The 27,169-nt window shown below is 45.1% G+C and overlaps 1 protein-coding gene across 1 annotated transcript in view; it reads left to right on the top strand.

Moving 5' to 3' along the window:
• The first annotated feature begins 490 nt into the window (after positions 1-490).
• The window catches only part of DYNC1H1 (dynein cytoplasmic 1 heavy chain 1), an 82,981-nt gene continuing 56,302 nt past the window's right edge, over positions 491-27,169 (top strand). The window contains exons 1-10 of the mRNA XM_026455276.2: positions 491-905; positions 12,924-13,011; positions 16,546-16,719; positions 16,957-17,212; positions 17,524-17,710; positions 20,155-20,426; positions 20,518-20,745; positions 23,393-24,469; positions 25,167-25,346; positions 26,418-26,567. Of these exons, the coding sequence (XP_026311061.1) occupies positions 650-905; positions 12,924-13,011; positions 16,546-16,719; positions 16,957-17,212; positions 17,524-17,710; positions 20,155-20,426; positions 20,518-20,745; positions 23,393-24,469; positions 25,167-25,346; positions 26,418-26,567 (2,868 nt within the window). The 5' untranslated portion in view covers positions 491-649. The remainder of the gene's footprint in view (positions 906-12,923; positions 13,012-16,545; positions 16,720-16,956; positions 17,213-17,523; positions 17,711-20,154; positions 20,427-20,517; positions 20,746-23,392; positions 24,470-25,166; positions 25,347-26,417; positions 26,568-27,169) is intronic.

The raw sequence follows: 27,169 nt of genomic DNA, 5'->3' as shown, positions 1-27,169 counted from the left end.
ATCTCCTCCCCCTCTGAAAAGTATCCTCAATCTCCCTGTCTATATCTAATAACACATCTGTCGTGCCTATATTTTGGTACCTGATATGCAGTCATTCATTCATTCAGTGAGAGAACATTCAATCAGAGGTTAAGGGCTTAGAACAACACCGGGCACAGGCTAAGCGCTCACTAAACGTTAGCTCTCGCCAGTAACATCACTCATTCACTATAAAGTTTCTCTGGCTGTGTGCTATTCGCTGAGTCCACAGCAGGGAAGAAGACAGACACGGCCTCGGACCAACCTCGTCGAGCCAAGTCCGCATCTCTAGAACTCGCAGTGCGGTGGATGCGGGCCCCGCCCAGCGCGGAGACTACAAGTCCCAGAAAGCCGCGCGGCGAAATCGCCGGGCCCGCCCCCTGCGCACGCGCGACGCCGTGACGCCAAGGCCGTGAGCGAGCGCGGGTGGCTGCGGCGGCTGCGCCGGCGGGGCGGGGCGGGGCCAGCTGGCAGTGGGTGCCTTTAGGGCGGAGCCGGCTCCGGCTTTCCTTAGTCCGCCGTGGGCTAGCGGACGCTCCTGCTTCCGGCGGCGGTTTCTGTCCCTTGCTCGCTGTCTCACTGAGTCGCGGCCGCCTTCTCTTCGCTCCTGGAGGGTCCCGAGCGCGGCGCCATGTCGGAGCCCGGGGGCGGCGGCGGCGAGGACGGCTCGGCCGGCCTGGAAGTGTCGGCGGTGCAGAATGTGGCGGACGTGTCGGTGCTGCAGAAGCACCTGCGCAAGCTGGTGCCGCTGCTGCTGGAGGACGGCGGCGAGGCGCCGGCCGCGCTGGAGGCGGCGCTGGAGGAGAAGAGCGCCCTGGAGCAGATGCGCAAGTTCCTTTCGGATCCGCAGGTCCACACGGTGCTGGTGGAGCGCTCCACGCTCAAAGGTGCGGAGCCGCTGAGGGCGGGGTCGCCAGGGCCAAATTTCGCGGAGGGCAGGGCCTGCCAGGTCCTCCGGGGCCGCAGATGTCCCTGGGATGGGAGGATCCCGGTGGCTGCAGATGACCCCGGGATGGGCAGAGCCCGGCGGCCGCAGACGTCCCTCCGGCCGGGTCCCCAGGGCCGCAGACGCCCCGCAGAGGCCGACGCGGCGCCCGGGGCTCGCCCTCGCCACACCCACTGCCCGGCCCGGAGCCCCCAGGGCGCCCCGCTCCTCGTCGCGGGGAGGGGAGAGGAGTCCCCGTCTGCCGTCACCTAAAACAATGGGGTCGCTTTGTCTGCTCGGGCCTCTCAAGATGGCCGAGTTGGGTGGAGACAGCGTCTCCCTGGGCTGAGCGCGGGCGAGGCCGCATCCCTGCCTCCAATGTCACATGAGCTTTTCGGTTTCGATTTGTGTCCATGCCAAGCGGCCTTCAGGAGGGATGTGTCGGGGGCAGACCTGCGGAGCCGGGGACAGCCGGGGTTCTGGTTCTGGAGGAGGTCGGGCGGGTGTCCCAGCCCTGCCTTGTGGGGACCAAGAGGCCGAGGCCCACAGAGCGACGGTGCCAGCCCCAGGCCTGCGAGCATCACTGTTGTAGGTAGATGCTTTCACAGCATCCTTGCTGAACGAGTGTATCCTGATTTTACACCTGAGGAAACTGAGGCTCAGGTTAAGTGATTTCACCCAAGGTCACCAGCTAATCCTAGTCCTGAGACTAGACTCAGTATCCCAGTTCCCTGTCCACTGCTTGTTTTCACTGATCATACCTCATACTTGTTTAATGCTTCGATGATCCTAATGATAACCCTGTAATATTTGAGTCTAATTTTACAGATTTAAAAAAAAAGATTCAGGTTAGGCTTCTAGCGGGGGGAAGAGGCAAGAGTTAGCGTATTCCAACTGTCTCCTCAAATAATGATCGCCCACCACCAAGATTACGTTCATCTAAGTCTGGTGCTTGCCTGCAGCCAGGCTTTCTCATGGATTCATTACAACCACTTTGTAGCCCATTACAACCACTTTGGGTGTGGCACGTCCATCTAAGCACCTGAGGATGATGTCCAAGGTTAGCCTCTAGGGATTGGAGATTGTCTAAAAATGTTTGCCAACAAGCTTCTTAAAATTTCAAAAAACTGTATGGTTCTGTCAGTAAGAGAACCTGTACTGTCTGCCCCATCCTTAACACACACTGTGTTTCTGATAGTTTGTTTCTTTCTTACTCAGAAGATGCTTCCCTGTAGTCTTGGTTTCCTGCCAGAGATTAGCATGTAAAAGAATATTTTTTTCTTATATCCACATGGAATGTTCAAGGCAAATAAACCATTTGAGCATATTTAGAGTATTGATGTTGAGGGTGGTTTACTGGGATGTTTGGGGTTATGTATTCCTGAGTGGAAGCCACAAGAGTTAAAAAAAAAAAATTAACTCATCTACTCTTTTTCTTTCCCCAAAAAAATACATAGTCATTGTAGAAAATGTAGTATACAGCTAAAGTAAAAATCACTGGGAATTGTTAGACCCAGATGTGATCACTGTCAGCATTTTTGGTCTATGTCTTTGTGGTCATTTTTCAATGCCTATTCATTATTTTATTTTATTTTATTTTATTTTTATTTTTATTTTTTTTGAGACCGAGTCTCGCTCTGTCGCCCGGGCTGGAGTGCAGTCGCCGGTTCTCAGCTCACTGCAAGCTCCGCCTCCCGGTTTTATGCCATTCTCCTGCCTCAGCCTCGGAGTAGCTGGGACTACAGGCGCCCCCCACCTCGCCCGGCTAGTTTTTTTTGTATTTTTTAGTAGAGACGGGGTTTCACCGTGTTAGCCAGGATGGTCTCGATCTCCTGACCTCGTGATCCGCCCATCTCGGCCTCCCAAAGTGCTGGGATTACAGGCTTGAGGCACCGCGCCCGGCTCATTATTTTATTAAAATATATTTTAATCTGCATTTTTAAAGTTAATTGTATTTTGAGTAGCTTGACCATGGCTAATCCTTGATATTTTTATTGCATAGTTTATGTGTTAGAATCAGTGATTTTATTTTAGTTTTTTACCTTGGGTCACCATTTCTTTTTATGAAAAAAAAAAATTAAGTTTTATACTTTGTTTCTAAAGTGATCACCAGTAATTCACTTTTTTCAGGCATTTTAAAATTGGATGTTGCTAAAATTATTGGGGTGGGGGACTATGTTTATGTAGTACACTATTTACTACAAATTGTCTCTGTGTTTTCTTATGGATACCTTTTTTTCTTTCAGCAAAACAAATATGCAGGTATCCAAATCTTAGCTCCATAATGACTTGCACTTTTGAAAGTTGACTAAGGAATGAGACTATCTAAAATTGAAATCCTACCTCATTTCTGTATTTATAACAATCCTTGAAGTATTTCTACCAATTCAACCTGTCTGTAGTTTATTTTTCACTTACAAAAACCTAAGGAAAGGTTTTAAAGTTAATCTAGTTTTATGATAGAAGGTCTCTTTGTCTTATTAGCAGCCTGGCTACACTAGGACACCTTAGCTGTAAGTAGAAACCCAGCACTTCTGGTAGGAGGGCTTTCTTCTCGGTGGCTTTTATGAGTTAGCTTTGGCATTTGTACATTTAATCAAATATGTGCATCCAGTAGTTAATTACAGTGAAAAGACAGGCTTGCATTAATACAGAAAAGAGAGCTGAATTATTTAAACTGAATAAAGATCACCAACAATGAAGTCACGTAATTTAATGAACAGTAGAAATTACTTTTATTTATTTTATTCCTTTGGCTTTTTTTGTGGAAGGAAGTATCCAAACACTTGTAATTGAATATGGAAACATTTTTATGTGAAACTATATATATTTTTTGTTTGTTTGTTTGTTTTAACTACCCCAGCTAGCGATAAACTTTTGTAGTTAAAGTGCAGCATTGAGCTGGGTGCAGTGGCTCACACCTGTAATCCCAGCACTTTGGGAGACCAAGGCAGGAGGATCACTTGAGGCCAGGAGTTCAAGACCAGCCTGGGCAACACAGCAAGATCCCATCTCTACAGAAAATTTAAAAATAAGCCAGGCATGGTGGTAGGTACATGCCTGTAGTCCCAGGTACTGGAGAAGATTGCTTGGGCCCAGGAGTTTGACGCTATGGTGAACTAGGATCATACCACGTTGCTCCAGTCTGGGTAACAGAATAAGACCCTATCTCTAAAATAAATCAAGTACAGCATTACTCAAAGTATAGAATAAATGTGAACTTAACAACTTATCTTGACACTGAGGAATTGGAGAGTTTGTGGGAAAAAGGGATTGTTAAGTTATAGCTCTCATTTTAAAAAGAGAAACCTTTCTATAGTTCCTGGCCGGTAGGAAATTATCTTCCTGGTAGTGTACTTAACAGTATGGTGACAAAACAGGTGTTCATTACTTAACGAGCCATTTTATGTTAATGATGTTTTTGTCGCATTTTTTGCTTCAAGGACCATTTTTTGGTTGTATATCCCCGTTGGTTGGGTATACTTCAGTTTTCAGCTGATGGAACTGACGTTTCCATGACTTGTCTGTGCTCTCCAGCTTGTTCATGACCTGCCTGGAATCGGGTGCTAGGTTGGTTGGTCTGTATGAGCGTGTGTAGTTTGGGTTGTTTGTTTTTGGTGGGGAGAGGGTTTTGTTTTGTTTGAAACAGGGTCTCGCTCTGTCACCCAGGCAGGAGTGCAGTGGCGCAATCATGGCTCATTGCCACCTCGGCCTCCTGGGCTCCCAGTTCATTTTCTCATTTTTTTATGGAGATGAGGTCTCACCATGTTGCCCAGGCTGATCTCGAACTTCTGGGCTCAAGTAATACTTCCACCTCCAGCTGCCGAAGTGCTGGGATTACAGGTGTGAGCCACCACACCCCACTTGTTTGTTTAACACTTCAGTATTTGAGACCTGGAACTTTTTTTTTGAGACAGGGTCTCACTGTTGTCCAGGTTGGAGTGCAGTGGCACAATCTCAGCTCACCACATCCTCAACCTTTGGTCTCAAGCGATCCACCCATCTCAGCCTCCCTAGTAGCTGGTATACAGGCACACACCACCACGCTTGGCTCATTTTTTATTTTTTGTAAAGGCAGGGTCTCCCCATGTTGCCCAGGCTGGTCTTGAACTCTTGGACTCAAGTGATCCTGCTACCTCAGCCTCCCAAAGTGCCGGAATTACAGGCGTGCACCGTGACATCCAGCCTGAGGATTTAATTCTAAAGGGTGAAGAAATGTAAATTAATCAGTGTAATCTCCAACACAGCATATCAACATGATTTCATGCATTTAGAGGAGAAATGTTTTCTGGTTAAGTGGAAAATTGTGTTGATGGCTTCTGCAAGACCTTCTTTCTAAAGCAGCCTTTTTTTTTTTTTTTGAGACGGGGTCTCGCTCTGTCACCCAGGCTGGAATGCAGTGGCCAGATCTCAGCTCACTGCAAGCTCCGCCTCCCGGGTTTACGCCATTCTGCTGCCTCAGCCTCCGGAGTAGCTGGGACCACAGGCGCCCACCACTGCGCCCGGCTAGTTTTTTTTTTTTTTGTATTTTTTAGTAGAGACGGGGTTTCACCGTATTAGCCAGGATGGTCTCGATCTCCTGACCTCGTGATCCACCCGTCTCGGCCTCCCAAAGTGCTGGGATTACAGGCTTGAGCCACCGTGCCCAGCCCTAAAGCAGCTTTTTTTTTTTTTTTTGAGACGGAGTCTTGCTCTGTCGCCCGGGCTGGAGTGCAGTGGCCAGATCTCAGCTCACTGCAAGCTCGGCCTCCTGGGTTTACGCCATTCTCCTGCCTCAGCCTCCCGAGTAGCTGGGACTACAGACGCCCGCCACCTCGCCCGGCTAGTTTTTTGTATTTTTAGTAGGGACGGGGTTTCGCCGTGTTAGCCAGGATGGTCTCGATCTCCTGACCTTGTGATCCGCCCGTCTCGGCCTCCCAAAGTGCTGGGATTACAGGCTTGAGCCACCGCGCCCAGCTTGAATAGCTTTATAGTGAAACATTTTATTTAGAAATCTGGACCTTCTTTCTTCAGTTTACTGTAATCCACATTCACTGAGTAGAACTCGTCTTGATCCCTGTGACCTAGTTTGTTCTAGGGCGCTCAGTTCTTCTTTCTGTCCCAAGTAAAATCTGGATTGAACAGTGCCAGATACAGGCCATACGGTGTTGCTCCAGTACCTCCAGCTCCAGCAGACACAGAGATGGAGCAGACTCAGATGCTTCCTGGCCTGACCAAAGATCTGGCAGTGCATGTTTGCACCAGGGGCCTCCAGTTCAAAAGGAGAGAACAAACCTAGCTACCAGGCTCTGGACTCAGTGGTATCCGCACGTCAGGGAGGCTCTTACTGCCCCATGCCGTCACACTGTGGGGGACACGGTCTGCAGCAAGATAAATCTGAACGTGCGGTGTAGCATACATACTAAGTGAAATGTATGTACAGCAAAGGGAAAACAGTTACCACTTTTTTAAAAAAAGTAAACATGGATGAAAATTGCGTGTTAGCATCGGAGAATGTCAGATTGGAAGCAACAAGAGAGATTTAGTCCAGCCCTCATCCTTCATGAGTGAGGAAACCAAAACCCTAGGATTTTAAGACACAATTGGGAAAAGGATGTTCTATGGAGTGTTCTGAAACCTAAACACTCGTCTCTGCAGTGCCTTGGTATCTGTCATTTCTTTTGAATTAGTAGTAACTTGAAAAGTACCAAGTCTTAAATTCCTTGGGTGTTAATAACTTACTAGGTTTTTAAAAATTCTTTCTCTTTTCTTTTCTGGAAATACCAAAATGAACTCCAGTTTACACTAAATATAAATATTATATGGGATTTCATGCTCCCTTCATACTCCTAATGATGTTACAGGGAAGTCCTCAGGTTGAGAAGAATGCTCTGACTTTCTCACCATGTTCTGAGCCTTGTACCAGAGCAGGGAGTGGTTACGGTGAAGAAGTCATGGCCCCTCAGGAGGATGAAAAGGTGGAAGTCCATGTGACAAGAGAAAGCACCAGAGACAAGAAAGGGGAACGCTAAGGCAGGAAAAAAAGGGAGGCCGTGTATAATAGTGATTGACCAGAATGATGTGATATTAGTATGTTTGGGATTTATTTTATTTATTTATTTATTTTGAAACGGCATCTTGCTCTGTTACCTAGGCTGGAGTCCAAGTGGCGTGATCTCCACTCACTGCAACCCCCGTTTCCTGGGTTCAAGTGATTCTCCTGTTTCAGCCTCCTGAGTAGCTGGGATTACAGGCATGTGCCACCACGTCTGGCTAATTTTTGTATTTTTAGTAGAGATGGAGTTTCACCATGTTGGCCGGCTGGTCTCGAACTCCTGACCTCAGGTGATCCACCTGCCTCAGCCTCCCAAAGTGCTGGGATTACAGGCGTGAGCCACTGTTCCCGGCCCATGTTTGAAATTTTAAAAGGGAAAGAAGACAAAAGATAAAGAGAACCCCAGGAACCTTTAACATGCAATTTGGTAGTACACGTGGGCCAAAGGAAATGAATGGCTTTGAGACTAGGAAGAGATCTGCTCTCTGGCTGGGAGAAAGTTTGGAAGGAAGAGTACATGAGTGAATGAGCAAGGGTGCAGGATTTGGGCAGCCTCACCTGGCACTTTACCAGTGTGCTTTGTCCCTTTTCCAACTGCCCATTCACCAAACTTTGAGAGGGCGTGCCCTGTCTACTCAGGAGAGGGCCGTATCATTCTTTTTTGAGGCAGGGTCTTGCTCTGTCACCCAGGCTGGAGTGCGGTGGTGCAGTCTCGGCTCACTGCAGCCTCGGTCTCCTGGGCTCAAGAGATCCTCCCGCCACAGACATGCACCACCACGCCCTGCTAATTTTTGTATTTTTTGTGGAGATTGGGTTTCACCGTCTTGCGCAGATGGGTCTCAAACTCCTAAGCTCGAGTGATCCACCCACCTTGGCCCCTCAAACTACTGGGATTACAGGCATGAGCAACTGGGCCCAGTCGAGGGTGACATGGTTCTTAAAGTAATCGAAATTGCATAGTTTTTATATTTCATTGAGACATAGTGCTGGCTGGGTGCAGTGGCTCACGCCTGTAATCCCAAAACTTTGGGAGACTGAGGCAGGCAGATCACTTGAGCTCAGGAGCAAGACCAGCCTGGGCAACATGGAGAAACCCTGTCTCTACAAAAAAGACAAAAGTTAGCCAGGCGTGGTGGTGCACACCTGTAGTCCCAGCTACTCAGGAGGCTGAGGCAGGAGAATCACTTGAGCCCAGAGGGGTCAAGGCTGTGATGAGCTGTGATTGCACCACTGCACACCAGCCTGGGTGACGGAGTGCGATCCTGTCTCAAAAGAAAATAAAACAGATGTAGTGCTTACGTAATTCATAGTTGAGTGATACAAATGACTAGTAGTTTGAAATACATTAAACTGTCTTTGAATAAAAGTATACACACATTAGTGCTAAATGCCATTTTGAACATCTCTAAAAATTCAGTAAACTCTCAGAAGTTGACCAAGAAAGTGTTCACAAGTTGTTGTAATGTGTCAGCATAGCTTGCAGGGAAGGAGCTCATGAAGCAGGCCCAGTACTTTGATTCTTCGACTGCATGGACAGATAGTACAGTATTGGTCTGTTACATGTTAACAGTAACTTTGTACCAACTAGTAACTGCCAAGCATAAGGAAATGGATTCAAATTTTACTGAAAGTGATATTAGCTAATCAAACTTGCAGATTGTGTTTGTATGTAAGCTTCTAAATAGAACAGGATTAACAATAATCAAGTGTCTTTCCTCTTCTGAATAACTTCAAAAAAAAAAAGAAAGAAAGAAAAGTAGAATGTCAGATTATTATTTGATGGCAGTTTTTGAAACAATGTCCTAAATTGTGTGACTGTAAATGAGAGTCAGACATACTCAACTGTGTTTGATCCGTGTCTTTATGTAGGGAATATACACAAAAAGACTTGTCCAAGATGTTTTCTGTGACTGATTCATAGCAACTTCCATAAGTTATTATTAAGAGAAGTTAGAATTTAACAAAGCAGCAGGGAATATCTGTTTGCATGATCATTGTTTGAGGATTATGTCATCGGGTGTGCCTTCCTGAGCTGAGGCAGTATTCTACTGCATTGCAGTATTCCCAGTACAGAGCTAGAGCACTCGCTACACGGCGGTGACTCATCTCTTGGAATGGCGCCTAGTTCCCCTAACCCGGTTTGCATTAGGAAGTGCGGGCCACATGCTCAGATGCTGTGTCCTGACTGCACAATTTCTGCGTTATTTTATTTGTACCAGTGATGACTCTTTATGGGGGGGAAGAAATGATTCAGAGTTAACAAGCCATATTTTTAGTTGCATCAGTGATTTCCTTTGAATTTATAGAATGTTAATTTTATTTTCTGTGTATTGTTTTGGTGTTATTTTGATGGCATATTTTATATATGTGGTAGAGCAATGTTATGGAAAGTTCAGAAGATTGAGGGAGAAAGTCATCGCACTACTTTGACAGCTGTTTCAGTTTGGAGATAGTTCTTTATTCTTTCTGCTTGCATTTTACAGGTTGTAATCATGTGTGGCTGCTTTCAGGCAGTGTGATTTCTCTTGTGGTCTAGCTACATTTGAGTGGTTAGAAAAATCGGTTGACTTCTTTAGTTTTTTTAATGGTCATTTTAAAAAATAGCAAGTATCTGGCATACTAGAATGTTCTGCCGTCTACTCCTTCCTCTTCCTAAAATTATATTCAAATATATCCAAAACAATAATTTAGAAAAATTATTGTTCTCTTGATAGATACACTTTTTTTTTTTGAGACTGATCTCAGCTCACTGTAACCTCTACCTCCCAGGTTCAAGCAATTCTCTTGCCCCAACCTCCCATATAGCTGAAATTACATGCGCCCACCACCATACCCGGCTAATTTTTGAATTTTTAGTACATATGGAGTTTCACCACGTTGAGCAGGCTGGTATTGAACTCCTGACTTGAAGTGATTTGCCCGCCTCGGCCTCCCAAAGTGCTGAGATTACTGGCATGAACCATTGCGCCTGGCCAGATAGACTAATATTTTATACTCTTTAGTGTGAATTTTGTATTTGTCTCATCTTAAAACTAAGGAAGCAAGGATTGGGGGTAATGACTCATTCCTGTAATGCCAGGCCGAGGCATGAGGATCTCTTGAGCCCCAGGAGTTTGACACCAGCCTGAGCAACATAGAGAGACCCTGTCTCTAAAAAATGTTTTAAAAATCCACTGAAGGTGGTGGCTTGAGCGTGTGGTCCCAGCTATTTGGGAGGCTGAGGCAGGAGGATCTCTTGAACCCAGAAGATAAGGCTGCAGTGAGCTCTGATGAAGCCACTGCATTCCATCCAGGGCGACAGAGCAAGACATTATCTCTAAATAAATAAATTAATTAAAATAAAATGCTTGCAGAAGGAGCAAGATTTTTAAAACAACAACTAAGGAAGCAAATAGCTTTTGCCCAGACCCTATATAACCAGGTTTCATAGTTTTTAGTGCTTAATGAAACCTTATAGACCACCTAACTCAATATTCTACTGCCTGTTTCACCGCCCATTTTACACCTCACAAATTCGAAGCCCAGAGAAAGAAAAATGACTTTCTCAAGGTCACATATCTTCTAAGCAATAGAACTTGATCTGTTAAAGCTACTGCCCTTTCCTTTTCTTTCTTTCTTTCTTTTTTTTTTTTTTGAGATGGAGTTTCACTCTCGTTGCCTAGGCTGGAGTGCAGTAGTGCGATCTCGACTCACCACAACCTCCGCCTCCCGGGTTCAAGCAATTCTCCTGCCTCAGTCTCCCAAATAGCTAGGATTACAGGCATGTGCCACCATGCCTGGCTAATTTTGTATTTTTAGCAGAGACAGGGTTTCTCCATGTTGGTCAGGCTGGTCTCAAACTGCTGACCTCAGGTGATCCACCTGCCTTGACCTCCCAAAGTGCTAGGATTACAGGGGTGTGCCATCGCCCCTAGCCTTCCCTTTCTTACATGACTTTTAAAAGGTGAACCGGCTGGGCGCAGTGGCTCACGCCTATAATCCCAGCACTTTGGGAGGCCGAGGCGGGTGGATCACAAGGTCAGGACATCCAGACCACGGTGAAACTCCATCTCTACTAAAAATACAAAAAATTAGCCGGGCGTGGTGGCCGACGCCTGTAGTCCCAGCTACTCAGGAGGCTGAGGCAGGAGAATGGCGTGAACCCGGGAGGCGGAGCTTGCAGTGAGCCGAGATCACACCACTGCACTCCAGCCTGGGCGACAGAGCAAGACTCCGTCTCAAAAAAAAAAAAAAAAAAAAGGTGAACTATGTATAAAATAATCATGCTAAATTAGATTGTAATTTTTGCCAATATATATTTCATACAGTACATCATTGCAAAGATAATTTGACTAGAATGCTTAGGCATCGCGTGGATTAGTACTAGATGTAGAGGTTTATTTTCTATTATACTTTTTTTAGTTTTTCAATCTTGATTTTTAATTTAGAAATTTGGTTCACATGCTTCTTGAGGCTCTCTTACTATTAATTTCCAGTAAGCTTTTTTAAATTTAAATTTTATTATTAAAAAACTGAGACATGGTTTCACCATGTTGTCCAGACTAGTTTCATACTCCTAAACTCAAGTGATCCACACCTCAGCCTCCCAGAGTGCTGGGATTACTGATGTAAGCCACCACACCCAGCCTCCGTAAACTAATGAAAATGACTACTGTGTGCATGTTGTACTGTGTGGAATCTAGCGTGGTCTCCGTGTGCATGTTGTACTGTGTGGGATCCAGCATGGTCTCCGTGTGCATGTTGTACTGTGTGGGATCCAGCGTGGTCTCCGTGTGCATGTTGTACTGTGTGGAATCTAGCGTGGTCTCTGCCTTCCAAGAGCTCACAGGTGGGGAGGAAGACACATTCATGAGTCAAACCCAGAGCAGACTCAGATTAAGTGCTGTGGTGCAGCAGAGGGCAAGGCTAGACGAATGCTTCTCAGTGACCCTGGGGATGTTTCTCTTCTCTTCTCTTCTCTTCTCTTCTTTTTTTTGAGATGAAGTCTCCCTCTGTCGCCCAGGCTCGAGTGCGGTGGCGTGATCTCGGCTCACTGCAAGCTCCACCTCCTGGGTTCACACCATTCTCCTGCCTCAGCCTCCTGAGTAGCTGGGACAACAGGCACCTGCCGCCAAGCCCAGCTAATTTTTTTGCATTTTTAGTAGAGTTGGGACCATGTTAGCCAGGATGGTCTCGATCTCCTGACCTTGTGATCCTCCCGCCTCAGCCTCCCAAAATGCTGGGATTACAGGCATGAGCCACCACGCCCAGCCTGGGATGTTTCTTGATAGTTTTCTTGATTGGGATTTGCCTTGGGCCTGGCCTGGATGAAGACTGGCCATGCTACATCGTGGTGAGGAGCCTGGACTTTGGAATCACAAACTTCTGAATTCTCACATTGTTGCTTCCCACCCAAGTGTCTGTGGGCAAGTTACTGATATTCTTTAAGGAGAAAACAAGGATAATCATAGTCACACCAACCCCATAGGGTTGAATATACGATAGCTGTAAAGTGCTTAGTAAAATGCCCATCACACAGGTGGTGCTGAGTGAACAGCTGAGCAGAATATTCTTGAGAGCAGGGGCGGAAAGTGTCTTCTGTGTTTGAAGCACAATGGATGAGCCTCCTGGGATGAGACGCTGAGAACTTGGCCATAGCCTGTAGCGGCTAGCACCGCCCACGGCCAGGCCCTGTTCCAGTGCTTTCAAGCGTCAACTCAGTTATCCTTGCAGAAGCCCTGGCATGCCCACACTACCCCACTTCGCAGACAACTACCTTGCCCAGAGTCACACAGCAAAGTCAGGAGTGAGGAAAAAAACGGATGGGAAGGGAAAAATAGTGCCAGGTCATGTAGGTGTTGATATGTCAGGTTGGGAGTGGGGAGGGGATAGTCATTGTCTAAACAGTTGATAAATAAGAAATTGGAAATGTTGATATTAATTTGATATATTTATTATGATTTGTAGAGGACGTTGGTGATGAAGGAGAAGAAGAAAAAGAATTCATTTCCTATAACATCAACATAGACATTCATTATGGGGTTAAATCCAATAGGTGAGTAGTATGAATATTATCATTATCTCAGATTATAAATTTGTGTGAATTAATATGAATCTTTTTTCTTTTCAAACTCGGAAATTCTTACTAAGAAAATTAATAGAAATCTTTTTTTTTTTTTTTTTTTGAGATGGAGTTTCCTCTTGTTGCCCAGGCAGGAGTGCAATGGCGCAATCTTAGCTCACTGCAACCTCCGCCTCCAGGGTTCAAGCGATTCTCCTGCCTCAGCCTTCCAAGTAGCTGGGATTACAGGCGTGCACCACCATGTCTGGCTAATTTTGTATTTTTAGTAGAGATGGGGTTTCTCCATGTTGGTCAGGCTGGTCTTGAACTCCTGACCTCAGGAGATCCGCCTGCCTCAGCCTCCCAAAGTGCTGGGATTACAGGTATGAGCCACCGCACCTGGCCTAAAATTCATATAAATCTTAATTGACTCAGACAAACACATTAAGAAAACACTCAAGCCCGCCATGGTGGCTCACGCCTGTAATCCCAGCACTTTGGGAGGCTGAGGTGGGCGGATCACCTGAGGTTGGGTTGAGACCACCTTCACCAACATGGAGAAACCCCGTCTCTACTAAAAATACAAAAAAAATTAGCAGGGCATGGTGGTGCATGCCTGTAATCCCAGATACTTGGGAGGCTAAGGGAGGAGAATAGCTTGAACTCCGGGGGCAGAGGTTGCAGTGAGCCGAGATTGTGCCATTGCATTCCAGTCTGGGCAGCAAGAGCGAAGCTCCGTCTCAAAAAAGAAAAAAGAAAACGCTCAAAAGATTTCTGGTCTTTAAATTCAGTGTCTTTGATTTCATGTCTTCAAATTGGGATTTCCAAGACAATATAAATTATAAAATATTGTCCTTTTAATTGCCATATCATGGCATTTATCTTCTGTTCGAGCTATAATATATGTAGCATATCTGATAATACTCTCAGATCACAGTCGGCCCTCCATATCTGTGGTTCCACATCTGCAGATTCAACCAACCACAGATAGAAAATATTTGCGGGAAAAAAGCAATACGTATAGTACAAAAATAAGAAAGCAAGTAAAAAACAGCTAGTGTAACAACTATATAGTTTTGCGTTGTGTTAGGGATTATAAGTAATCTAGAGATGATTTAAAGTATACTGGAGGATGTGCATAGGTTATATGCAAATACTGTGCCATTTTACATAAGCAACTTAACATTTGCAGATTTTAGTGTCCCAGGGGAATCCTGGAGCCAATTTCCCACATACACCAGGGGACAACAGGATGTCTGATTTTTCATTATTACAAATAACTAGTAAACATTCTATGTACAGGTTTGATTCTTTTTAGGATAAATTCTAAAGACAGCATTACTAGTTCACATGCAAAACATTAAAATTTTTAATGCATGTTACCAGATTTTCCACCTTTCAGAAAGATTGTGCTAATGTATCCTAGTAGACATATCCAGATTTAAATATGTAAATGTCATAATTGATTCTGCATTTTTTAAACTTACTATGAGTAATCTCAGGTTACAGAAGAGTTGCGTGAATAGTATATAGAACTCCCAGATATCAGTTGTTAATATTTGCCACTTTTGCATTATCATTTTTCCCCTGAATCATTTGACAATTAGTTATAGACAATATGCTCCTTTATCCCTAAATACTTGTGTGTATTTCCTAAGAACAAGGACATTCTCATTCATAGCCTCAGTACAATGATCAAATTCAGGAAGTGTAAGATTGCTACAGTATTATTCTCTAATTATAGTACATGTTCAGATTGTCTCAATGATGTCCCTTATAGTAATTTTCCCCTGATTCAGAGTCCAGTCCAGGATCACACTTTAGTTTCTTGTCACTCTAAATTCTTTTAACCTGGAGTAGTACTTCAGCCTTTGTGTACCTTATATGACACTGACATGTTTGACATTTGCAAATGAATAGCTTCATGGAACTGCTGGGTTTGCCCGATGTTTAGATTCAGGTTATACGATTTTGGCAGAAATACTAATGTGACTTCATTCTTTCTCAATATGTTACATCAGAAAGCCTTACAGTTATATGAAGTTTTTTGGGGTTGTTTGTTTTGAGACAGAGTCTTACTCTGTCGCCAAAGCTGGAGTGCAGTGGGGCGATCTTAGCTCACTGCAGCCTCTGCCTCCCAGCCTCAAGTGATCCTCCTGCCTCAGCCTCCTAAATAGTTGGGATTACAGGCGCCTGCTGCCACACCTGGCTAATTTTTTTTTTTTTTTCTTTTTGAGACAAAGTCTCGCTCTGTTGCCCAGTCTGGAGTGCAATGGCGCAATCTTGGCTCACCGCAACCTCTGCCTCACGGGCTCAAGTGATTCTCCTCCATCAGCCTCCCGAGTAGCTGGGATTACAGACATGCACCACCATGCCCAGCTAATTTTTGTATTTTTAGTATAGATGGGGTTTTGAAGTTTTCAAATAACTTTTTGAAGTTATTCGCCCACCTCAGCGTCCCGAAGTGCTGGGATTACAGGTGTGAGCTACTGCACCCGGCCTAATTTTTGTATCTTTAGTAGAGATGTGGTTTTGCCATGTTGGCCAGGCTGGTCTGGAACTCCTGACCTCAAGGGATCTGCCCACCTTAGCCTCCCAAAGTACTGGGATTACAGGCGTGAACCACCACACCTGGCCAATGAAGTATTGTGTATAAAGTACTGGCAAGGGAATTAGAAAATTCAAATTTTATTAATTACCTTAAAGGCATTAATTTAACAAACTTTGAGTGCCTGTTGTGTACAAGGTGTGGCAGTAGGTATAGAGTAATACACAAACAAAACCTGCAGTATGGCGGAATACACAAAGAAATAAAACCTGCTTCCTGTTCTCAAGAAGCTTGTCTTTGGGAGAAAGATTGGCAGATACGTAACTAATTATAATACTTGTCAAAATACAGTGGAAACATGAAGATTGGAGAGATTGCTTCTGATTAGGGGAAGCCCACAGAAGAGGTCACACTGGAATTGAGTTTTGAGGGTTAGAATTTCAGCAGATGAATATAGATTTCGTAAGCAAAGGCACAAAGCATATGATGTGTTTAGGGAATGGGACATCTGGTCTAAGTGGTGTCTCAGGGTGGGAAAGAGGATACATAGCAGGAGGTGAAACAGGAAGAGTTGAGTAGGACCAGGCTAAAGGGAGCCTGGAATGCCCTCTTGTCACTTTAACCAGCGAGCAACTTTTGTTCACTTAGTACAGTAAATAAATGTTACAAATTAGTGTAAGATCAGATTTATGTACTACTTGGCTCATAACTTGTATTTCTAGGGCAGGTTAGTTTTAGGCCAATGTTATGAATTCAACCCCTGTATGAGACAAGTTAACTTTGCCTAGTTTCATGTTTGTTCACGTTCTATAACCATAACCTTGATTCAGTAGCTCTCACGTATGTACTAAAGAAAGACAAGCAGTGCATTTCACTATTAGAAAAACGACACTTCGGTATATTCTTAGTATGATTTTTAAGTTAATAAGCCTAATTAGGAGTGTAACTTGTCTAATTTCTTGTTTTATTTTTCTTTTTAGCTTGGCATTCATTAAACGTACTCCCGTGATTGATGCCGATAAACCCGTCTCTTCTCAGCTCCGGGTCCTTACACTCAGTGAAGACTCGCCCTACGAAACGTTGCATTCTTTCATTAGCAATGCGGTGGCTCCTTTTTTTAAGTCCTATATTAGAGAGTCTGGCAAGGCAGACAGGTAAAAACCAGTTTTCTTCTGTGGTTTGAATGTTATATTTCACTTAATGTTCACGAGATAGTGTAGAACTCGGTGTAAAACTTGGGAATTGGGAGGGTAAAGCTAGTGAACCAAGGGGATATAAACCCTGTGCATTAATAAGTATGTGTGTCGTTGCTATTTGACAGACCTGAAATGATAGACTCTCCTTGGAGACCAGTAGCACACTAAATGTTGAGGTATGCAATGTCATTTCAGGGATGGTGATAAGATGGCTCCTTCGGTTGAAAAGAAGATTGCAGAACTCGAGATGGGACTGCTTCACTTGCAGCAAAATATTGAAATTCCGGAAATCAGCCTGCCGATTCATCCCATCATCACCAATGTTGCAAAACAGTGCTATGAGCGTGGAGAAAAGCCGAAAGTTACAGACTTTGGTGATAAGGTTGAAGACCCGACATTTCTTAATCAGTTACAGTCTGGAGTCAACCGCTGGATCCGAGAAATTCAAAAAGTAAGAGCACAGGATTGAAAGTTATGTAAAATATGTTACTCTTTAATATCTTTGGGTAAGCTGATCTGGAGTTTGTCAGTGAGGTAAATTACGTGGCAACGTGTTAGTGGTGCCTCCTCTTGGTCCTGAGACTGTTCAGTGCGGGACTAGCCTTGGTCTAGGTGGAATGGTCAGGGGACAGTGAGATTGCTTCTGTCAGCACCCTGAGAGAGCATTGAGCATAAAATTGAGTTGTAATGCGTGTGTTTAGTTAACGATATCTTTTCTACCTTGTTTAGTGAATACTCTTGGATGTTATTTTATTTTCAAAGGTGACCAAACTGGATCGAGATCCTGCATCGGGAACTGCCTTACAGGAAATTAGTTTTTGGCTAAACTTGGAACGTGCGTTATACCGCATCCAGGAGAAACGGGAGAGCCCGGAAGTTCTCCTGACTCTGGATATCTTGAAACATGGCAAGCGCTTCCACGCCACCGTCAGTTTTGACACTGACACAGGTAACAACTAGAACTAGTAATCTGATCAGTAAGTTATTGATCTGGCTTTTATGAGATCTTACTTGATAATTTAAATGAAAACTATAGTTTTCATAGAGTACTGTCATTTTTAACGATTTCCTCTTTTACGTCACATCTTATCTTTCCCTCAGTTCCAAGTAATGAAAATTATTCTCCTACACACTTACCTTTCCCCTTTCTCTTCAGGGGTTTTAAGAACGTGAAACAGTCTCTAGGTATGGGCACAGACTCCTTCTTGCTTCCCCACTGCGCGGCTCCATGAGTCATCTCCATGAGTCGGCTGTACTATTGGCACAAAGTCAGGTGTGCTTTTGACAGGCCAGGCAAGAAGGTGGTGTCAGTAAAGCAGTTCTGTTTGCCCAGAGGGTTGTGGAAAAAGAACTAGTCAGTACCGCTTTGTCTTCTTTTTACTTGCCCCGTTCTCTTCTTTGTCTTCCTTCCTATTCTGATAAGTGGCCAAAATGAATTTAGTTTCCTGAGTGGAGAACAGTGCCAGTGATGTTGTTTTGTTTTGTTTTTATTTCTTTTTAAAATTTATTTTTTTTAAGAGATGGAGGTCTCACTTTGTTGCCCAGGCTGGAATGCAGTGGCATGATCATAGCTCACTGCTGCCTGGAGTTCCCAGGCTCAAGCAGTTCTCCCACCTCAACCACCCAAGTAGCTGGGACTACAGGGATGCACCGCCGTGTCCAACTCATTTTTACATTTTTGTAGAAATGGGGACTTGCCACGTTGCCCATGCTGGTATTGAACTCCTAGTCTCAAGCAGTCCTCCCACCTTGGCCTCCCAAAGTGCTATGATTACAGGTGCGAGCCACCACGCAGTCAAATTATTATGATTATTTCTAAATTCTTTTAAAAACTTTAAAACTTAGCTGCGTGAGCACGTACTAGCTCTACAGTGTTTGAACAGGAGGCATTATTAGGCATTTCTGTTCAACTCTGTGCTCGCAGAAGACGTGTTAGAACAAGTAATTAAGACAGTAGCAGTTGTCATGTTCTCACTTCCCCCAAAAAACGTGTGGTACCCGCGTCTTAGAGGAAACTGCAAGTGGAAACCTTCCAGTTACTTAGATCACATTGCATGCATTACCTGCACATTTGCTATGCTGAAATGTATACTTTGATTTTTTTAACACCTCTGAAACCTTTGTGTTTTTCCTAATACTTTTTTTGATCTTATGCCAAAGAAAGTCAATAAATAGATTAGGATCCAAGCACTTTCGTGATTCCATGTCCGTAGTTAGTAATACATTCACCTAAATTAAGCCATGAATGTAAATCTTAAATTTTAATGTTCTCACGGATAAAATTTTAGTTCTTCTAAACTGAATTGTGACTGATAGAATGTTAAAATAATATAGAACAGGGGTCCCCAACCCCCAGACTGGTACCAGTCCGCAGCCTGTTGGGAACCAGGCCGTACAGCAGGAGGCCAGCAGTGGTGAGTGAGCATTACTGCCTGAGCTCTGCTTCCTGTCAGATCAGTGGCAGCATTATATTCTCATAGGAGCACAAACCCTGTTGGGAACTGCGCAGGCGAGGGATGTAGATTGTGCACTCCTTATGAGAATCTAATGATCTATCCACTGTCTCCCATCACATCACCCCCAGATAGGACCGCCTATTTGCAGGAAAACAAGCTCAGGGCTCCCACTGATTCTACATTATGGTGAGTATGTAATAATAATAATAATAATAATTATAGAAATAGGCTGGGTGCGGTGGCTCACGCCTGTAATCCTAGCACTTTGGGAGGCTGAGGTGGGCGGATCACGAGGTCAGGAGATTAGGGCCATCCTGGATAACACAGTGAAACCCTGTCTCTACTAAAAATACAAAAAATTAGCCAGGTGTGTTGGCGGGCGCCTGTAGTCCCAGCTCCTTGGGAAACTGAGGCAGGAGAATCACTTGAACCTGGGAGGCGGAGGTTGCAGTGAGCCGAGATCACGCCGCTGCACTCCAGCTTGGGCAACAGAGAGCAAAACTGCGTCTCAAAAAAACAAAATAAAATAAAATAATAGAAATAAAGTGCACAATAAATGCAATGCGCTCAAATCACCTGGAAACTACCCACCCCCCTGCCCCCCAAGCCGTCTGTGGAAAAATCGTCTTCCATGAAACTGGTCCCTGTTGCCAAAAATGTTGGGGGCTGCTGATGTAGAAAGCAAAGCAAAGCAAGGTAAATTTTCTGAGGCTGCCACCTTCAGCCTTTAGAGTGTATGTAAGTTGGCTCGTACTCTTAAATAAGCAAAAATGGAACAACACTAGGGTTATCCTGTTAATAACGTTTTTTCAAATGTGTAATGGTTTTTGTCTTGCTAGATCTTTTGCAACATCAAAATGTTCCATTGTAATTGCATATTTTAGTTTACTTAGTTTTGTTTATGTGAAAACTGTTAACTCTTTCTCTGTTAATATAGGTCTAAAACAGGCTTTGGAAACTGTGAATGACTATAATCCTCTGATGAAAGATTTCCCTCTGAATGATTTGCTGTCTGCCACGGAGCTGGACAAAATAAGACAGGCGCTTGTTGCCATTTTCACCCATTTGAGAAAGATCCGAAACACAAAATATCCTATTCAGAGGGCACTGCGTTTAGTGGAGGCAATTTCAAGAGACTTGAGTTCTCAATTACTCAAAGTATTGGGCACTAGGAAATTGATGCATGTTGCTTATGAAGAATTTGAAAAAGTAAGTTTGAATATATAAGAAAACTAACCTCAAGACATTTAGATGAAAATATGTCTTAATAATAAGCCTCATTTTTGAAATTATATCCTAGGTTATGGTAGCATGCTTTGAAGTTTTTCAGACTTGGGATGATGAGTATGAGAAACTTCAGGTATTGTTGAGAGACATCGTCAAAAGAAAAAGGGAAGAAAATCTGAAGATGGTGTGGCGTATCAACCCTGCCCACAGGAAGCTGCAGGCTCGCCTTGACCAGATGAGGAAATTCAGACGCCAGCATGAACAGCTGAGAGCTGTTATCGTCAGGGTCCTGAGGCCGCAGGTACGATTTGCATTCTAAAAATTTGTGGGTTTTTTTTTGTTTGTTTGTTTTTTGAGATGAAGTTTCACTCTCGTTGCCCAGGCTGGAGTGCGGTGGTGCAATCTCGGCTCACTGCAACCTCTGCCTCCTGGGTTCAAGCGATTCTCCTGCCTCAGCCTCCCGAGTAGCTGGGATTACAGGCACCTGTCACCACGCCCGGCTAATTGTTTATATTTTAAGTAGAGATAGGCTTTCACCATGTTGGCCAGGCTGGTCTTAAACTACTGACCTTCCAGTGATCCACCTGCCTCGGCCTCCCAAAGTGCCGGGATTATAGACGTGAGACAGCGTGCCCAGCCTGTTTTTGTTTGAGACAGTCTCATTCTGTTACCTAGGCTGTAGTACAGTGGCGTGATCTTGGCTCACTGCAGCCTTTGCCTCCCGGGCTCAAGCAATCCTCCTACCTCAGCTTCCTGAGTAGCTGGGTCTGTAGGCGCACCTCACCATGCCCGGCTAATTTATTAATTTATTTGTGTATGTAGCGGGGAGTGGTTTGTGGAAGAGGGGTCTCACCATGTTGTCCAGGCTATTCTGGAACTCCTGAGCTCAAATGATCCGCCCACCTCAGCCTCCCAAAGTGCTGGGATTACAGGCATGAGCCACCACGCCCTGCCCGTAAGCATTGTTTTAATGTGTTTTTTGAAAAATTACTTCTTTCTATTGTCCTTAGGATCTAGTGATTCTGTATTTATGTGTGTTTGTGTGTGTGTATGTGTATATATATATTTGAGACTGAGTCTCGCTGTGTCACCCAGGCTGGAGTGCAGTGGTATGATCTTGGCTCACTGCAACCTCTGCCTCTGGGGTTCAAGCAATTCTGCCTCAGCCTCCAAGTAGCTGGGATTATAGCTGCCAGCTAGCATGCCCAGCTAATTTTTGTATTTTTAGTAGAGACAGGGTTTCACCACGTTGGCCAGGCTGGTCTCGAACTCCTGACCTCAAGTGATCCACCCGCCTCGGCCTCCCAAAGTGCTGGGATTACAGACGTGAGCCACCACGCCCAGCCCATCCAAATCTTAATTAGTGTTTTCCATCCATTTGTCCCTTCCCCCATCTTGCAAGGACCCTAGAGTCAGACTTCCTGGGTTCTAAATCCTAATTGCACCATTTAGTAGCTCTGTGACTGGAGCGCTTTATTTAATCTCTTTTTCTGAGAGTCCTTTTCTGTAAAACATGGATCGTAATTACATGTACCTGAGATTTATTAAAATAATTAAATGAGTAATTTCTTTATACATTTTTTTTCTCTTCTGAATTTATCTTTCATTCTTCTTTGTTTTCTGAGACGGAGTCTTGCTCTGTTGCCCAGGCTGGAATGCAGTGGCATGATCTTGGCTCACTGCAACCTCCACCTCCCAGGTTCAAGCAATTCTCCTGTCTCAGTCTCCCGAATAGTTGGGAATACAGGCACGTGCCACCATTCCCAGCAAATTTTTTGTATTTTTAGTAGAGCCAGGGTTTTACCATGTTGGCCAGGCTGGTATTGAACCCCTAACCTTGTGATCCATCCTCCATGGCCTCCCGAAGTGCTAGGATTACAGGCGTGAGCCACTGCACCCGGCCTATGTTTCACTCTTCTTCACTAATTCTTCCTTAAAAAAAAATCTAGTCCAACGAAACCACATTGTCTGAAAAACCTTTGTAGTGCAGAGTTAAAATATACTCTGTAGGCCGGGCGTGGTAGCTCAAGCCTGTAATCCCAGCACTTTGGGAGGCCGAGACGGGCGGATCACAAGGTCAGGAGTTCGAGACCATCCTGGCTAACACGGTGAAACCCCGTCTCTACTAAAAAAAATACAAAAAACTAGCCGGGCGAGGTGGTGGGCGCCTGTAGTCCCAGCTACTCGGGAGGCTGAGGCAGGAGAATGGCGTAAACCCGGGAGGCGGAGCTTGCAGTGAGCGGAGATCCGGCCACTGCACTCCAGCCTGGGCGACAGAGCGAGACTCCGTCTCAAAAAATATATATATATATACTCTGTAGTATATTACTTGGCTTTGCTAAGTTGTGGTTCTAAAGTGTTTGACTCAAAGTTTAAAAATCCGTATTACTAATTGGTAGCTTTTGTGTGGTATATACAACAGAATTTTAAAAGTCTTCCAGGCATGGTGGCTCACACCTGTAATTCCAGCACTTTGGGAGGCTGAGGTGGGAGGATCACCTGAGCCCAGCAGTTAGAGGCTGCACAGAGTGAGACCCTGTCTCATAAAAAATAAAAATAAAGTTTATTTTATTTATTTATTTGTTTTGAGACAGAGTTTCGTTCTGTTGTCCAGGCTGGAGTGCAGTGTTGTGATCTCAGCTCACTCCAGCTTCCACCTCCTGGGTTCGAGTGAGTCTCCTGCCTCAGCCTCCCAAGTAGCTGGGATTACAGGCCTGCATCAACATGCCCGGCGTTTTTTTTTTTTTTTTTTTTTTTGTATTTTCAGTAGAGACGGGGGTTTCAGCATGTTGGCCAGGCTGGTCTTGAACTCCTGACCTCAGGTGATTCACACGCCTCACCCTCCCAAAGTGCTGGGATTATAGGCGTGAGCCATTGCGCCCAGTTTAAAATAAATTTTAAAGCCTTCATTAGTCAGCATTTCTTGATTACATACCTTTCTCCTTTAGGTCACAGCAGTTGCACAACAGAATCAAGGAGAGGTCCCTGAACCCCAAGATATGAAAGTGGCTGAGGTTCTCTTTGATGCTGCAGATGCGAATGCCATTGAGGAAGTAAACCTTGCTTATGAGAACGTCAAGGAAGTGGACGGGCTGGATGTTTCCAAAGAGGGCACGGAAGCCTGGGAGGCCGCGATGAAGAGGTACGATGAGAGGATCGACAGAGTAGAGACCCGGATCACTGCTCGCCTTCGAGATCAGCTTGGCACAGCCAAGAATGCCAACGAGATGTTCAGGATTTTCTCCAGGTTTAATGCACTGTTTGTCAGGCCTCACATCCGTGGGGCCATTCGCGAATACCAGACCCAGCTGATCCAGCGTGTGAAAGATGACATCGAGTCTCTTCACGACAAGTTCAAGGTCCAGTACCCACAGAGTCAGGCTTGTAAGATGAGTCACGTTCGTGACTTGCCCCCCGTGTCGGGGTCTATCATCTGGGCTAAACAGATCGACAGGCAGCTGACAGCCTACATGAAGCGGGTGGAAGACGTCCTTGGCAAGGGCTGGGAAAATCACGTGGAGGGGCAGAAGCTGAAGCAGGATGGCGACAGCTTCCGTATGAAGCTCAACACGCAGGAGATCTTTGACGACTGGGCGAGGAAGGTGCAGCAGCGCAACCTCGGCGTCTCGGGGCGCATTTTCACTATTGAAAGTACTCGGGTTCGGGGCCGAACTGGAAATGTGCTTAAGCTGAAAGTTAACTTTCTTCCTGAGATTATCACACTATCCAAAGAAGTCCGGAACCTCAAGTGGCTTGGTTTCCGCGTCCCGCTGGCGATTGTGAACAAAGCCCATCAAGCAAACCAGCTTTACCCATTTGCCATCTCACTGATCGAGAGCGTTCGTACCTATGAACGGACCTGCGAGAAGGTGGAGGAGCGGAACACCATTTCACTTTTGGTGGCTGGCTTGAAGAAGGAAGTGCAGGCCCTGATCGCAGAAGGCATTGCGTTGGTGTGGGAATCCTACAAACTTGACCCGTATGTACAGCGCTTAGCAGAGACTGTCTTCAACTTCCAAGAAAAGGTATGCTCTTGTGTAATCCTCAGGTGTCCTGGTAACGAATGAAGCACAGCAATAGCGAACTCAGCTAAAACGCTAGGTCTCCCGAAGAAGGCATGCATGGTTGATGCAGCATACGGCCCTGTGAGCTGCAAGGGAGGAGACCCTTTGTACTCACCAGGCTGTTAGATGGTGCTGGGCCTTTAGGGAGGCCATTAAGTAACAACCTGAGTTTAGAAACAAGTGGAGAGCTAAAGGACACAGGAGTCTGACAGAGAGCAGAATGCAGTTTAATTGCTGATACAACTGAATGCAGAGCAGGCTCTAGGTCTGCAGCCATGGAGGCCTGCTAATGACCTACCCAGAGCCTGCTGCTGCCAGCAGACCAGATGCATACGACAGCGAGGCTGGCTCACCAGTCCCAGGAGGAGCTGAACGGAGCACGTTAATTTCCTTCTCCCAGCTTTACCCATCAGAGGCCACCCCTCCTGTGAGTGGGAGTAAGGGAAGAGAAGCTGGGGAGGCTCCATGCATTTTCCTTCCCTCTGCAAGGACATGCGAGTGGAGATTAGTGTTCTCACCCCAGCAGCTAGGATTAGCTACTTATGGAAGAACTGCCTGGAGCATTTGTCAATGTATAATACCCGAGGAGAACGTTGTGTGAGAATAGAGGAACAGGATGTGAGTGGGTGTTTTAAATATTAAATATTTCTTCCTTCAGGTGGATGATCTGCTGATCATTGAAGAAAAAATAGACCTAGAGGTCCGTTCCTTGGAAACTTGTATGTATGACCATAAGACATTCTCAGAGATCTTGAACAGAGTCCAGAAAGCAGTGGATGACTTAAATCTGCACTCCTATTCCAATTTGCCCATCTGGGTCAACAAGCTTGACATGGAGGTAAGGGTTAGAATTTGCTGGCGTGTTCCTCCTTTTTCTTCTGCTTACCCTCCAGTAAGTTTATTAGTTTGTCATTAAAAAGTATTTTTCCCTGGAAATTATCTGTGATAGTTCACTTCCCCTCCAAAATCTCATTTAACTGATGATAGAACTGAATTGTGGCCAGGCACAGTGGCTCATCACGCCTGTAATCCCAGCATTTTGAGAGGCCGAGGCACGCAGTTCGCTTGAGCCCAGGAGTTCAAGACCAGTATGGGCAACATAGCAAGACCCTATCTCTACTATAAATACAAAAACTAGCCAGGTGTGGTGACGAGCACCTGTAGTCCCAGCTACTCAGGAAGCTGAGGCAGGAGGTCACTTGAGCCCAGGAGGCGGAGGTTGCAATGAGCCGAGATTGCATCACTGCACTCCAGCCTGTGTGGCAGAGTGAGATCCTGTCACACACACACAAAAGGAACCGAATTGTGATACCGCATGTCAGTACTCACATCAAGTTTAAGTTGGAAGCAGGGAGATAAGAGGGAGGAGAAAGTGCTCCCTTTATTTGCTGGATATTTGGTAACTTCCCATTTGCCGTTCCTTGCTTTTCTTATGATTCGTGTTACCTTTTCTAGCCCTCCAGGTGACCTCCTCTGATGACCCTGCCCCTCCCCAACACCCAGTTTAGAAATCCCAGCCACATTCTGCCCCTACCCATATATCCCTGTAGATGAGTGGGGACAGGTAGAAGGTGTGGTATGTGTGCGTAAAGCACGCTTACCAATCCATTCCTTTTCTCATTGGTGGACTTCAGAGAGCACGCCAGAGGGGAGTGTTGGGGAGGAGGATATTTTATAGCAGAGGTTACAGGTTGTGAAGGATTGGTGATTCGGTATCCAAAGATGGAGAACACAGCCTAACAAGTGATCTGTGGCTGGGAGAAAGTGAGATTCTGAGAAGAGAGAGATGAAGGCTTATAGTTAGAAACTGTGTATCTTTGATCTGAAACACCTACCACTTTCTAATTAACTTGCTTTGTGAGCTAACTTTTAGAAGAAGCACTATTCTCTGATATAACGTTGTCTGTAGATTGAAAGAATACTGGGCGTCCGTCTGCAAGCTGGCCTAAGAGCTTGGACCCAGGTTCTTCTTGGGCAAGCTGAAGATAAAGCAGAAGTTGACATGGACACGGATGCTCCACAAGTTAGTCACAAGCCTGGTGGAGAGCCAAAGATCAAAGTGAGTACTTCTGTGGCATTCTATTTGCTAATAAGTACAGTAACAAAACTCTCCCGTTAAAAAGCACCTATGAAAAGGTCACTTAGTGTATCTGCCACCTTAACCAGGTGATGAAGGTCAGCCTCACCCGTGGCGATGTGCAGATGTCATGTGCCCTCTGATGTGATGGGAAGGGAAGGGCAGGTCACCTCTGCGCTCTTTTTCCAAAATCCCTCACTCTCATGCGCGATGTTAACATTAGAGAAAGCTGGTGGAGGATATGTGGAAACTCCTTGTACTTCCCTTGCAACTCTCCTATAAGTCTAAAATAATTATTTTAAGTCCTAAAAAATGAAAAATTAAATTTTAGAAAAAAAAAACTACACTGTGGAAAAAAATTTCTTACCAAACATTCATGCAGTAAATTATTTCAAGAACTGCGGGTAATCCACCAGAAGAAAATGTTCAGACCATGACGTTGAAACGTACTCTACTGTTTTAGCAAAGGTCTCAGTCCACATCCCTGGGAAGAAGGTGGCACACAGTGGCCACCACACAGAGTAGTAGTCTGTGCCTCGCGAGCCATCTCTTTCCCATTGGTGTGGAGCTTAGCGAGCTTTCTA

The sequence above is a fragment of the Piliocolobus tephrosceles genome, chromosome 6 (genome assembly GCF_002776525.5).
Source record: "Piliocolobus tephrosceles isolate RC106 chromosome 6, ASM277652v3, whole genome shotgun sequence".
Classification (NCBI taxonomy): Eukaryota; Metazoa; Chordata; class Mammalia; order Primates; family Cercopithecidae; genus Piliocolobus; species Piliocolobus tephrosceles.
This window is presented reverse-complemented; position numbering and strand designations above follow the sequence as displayed.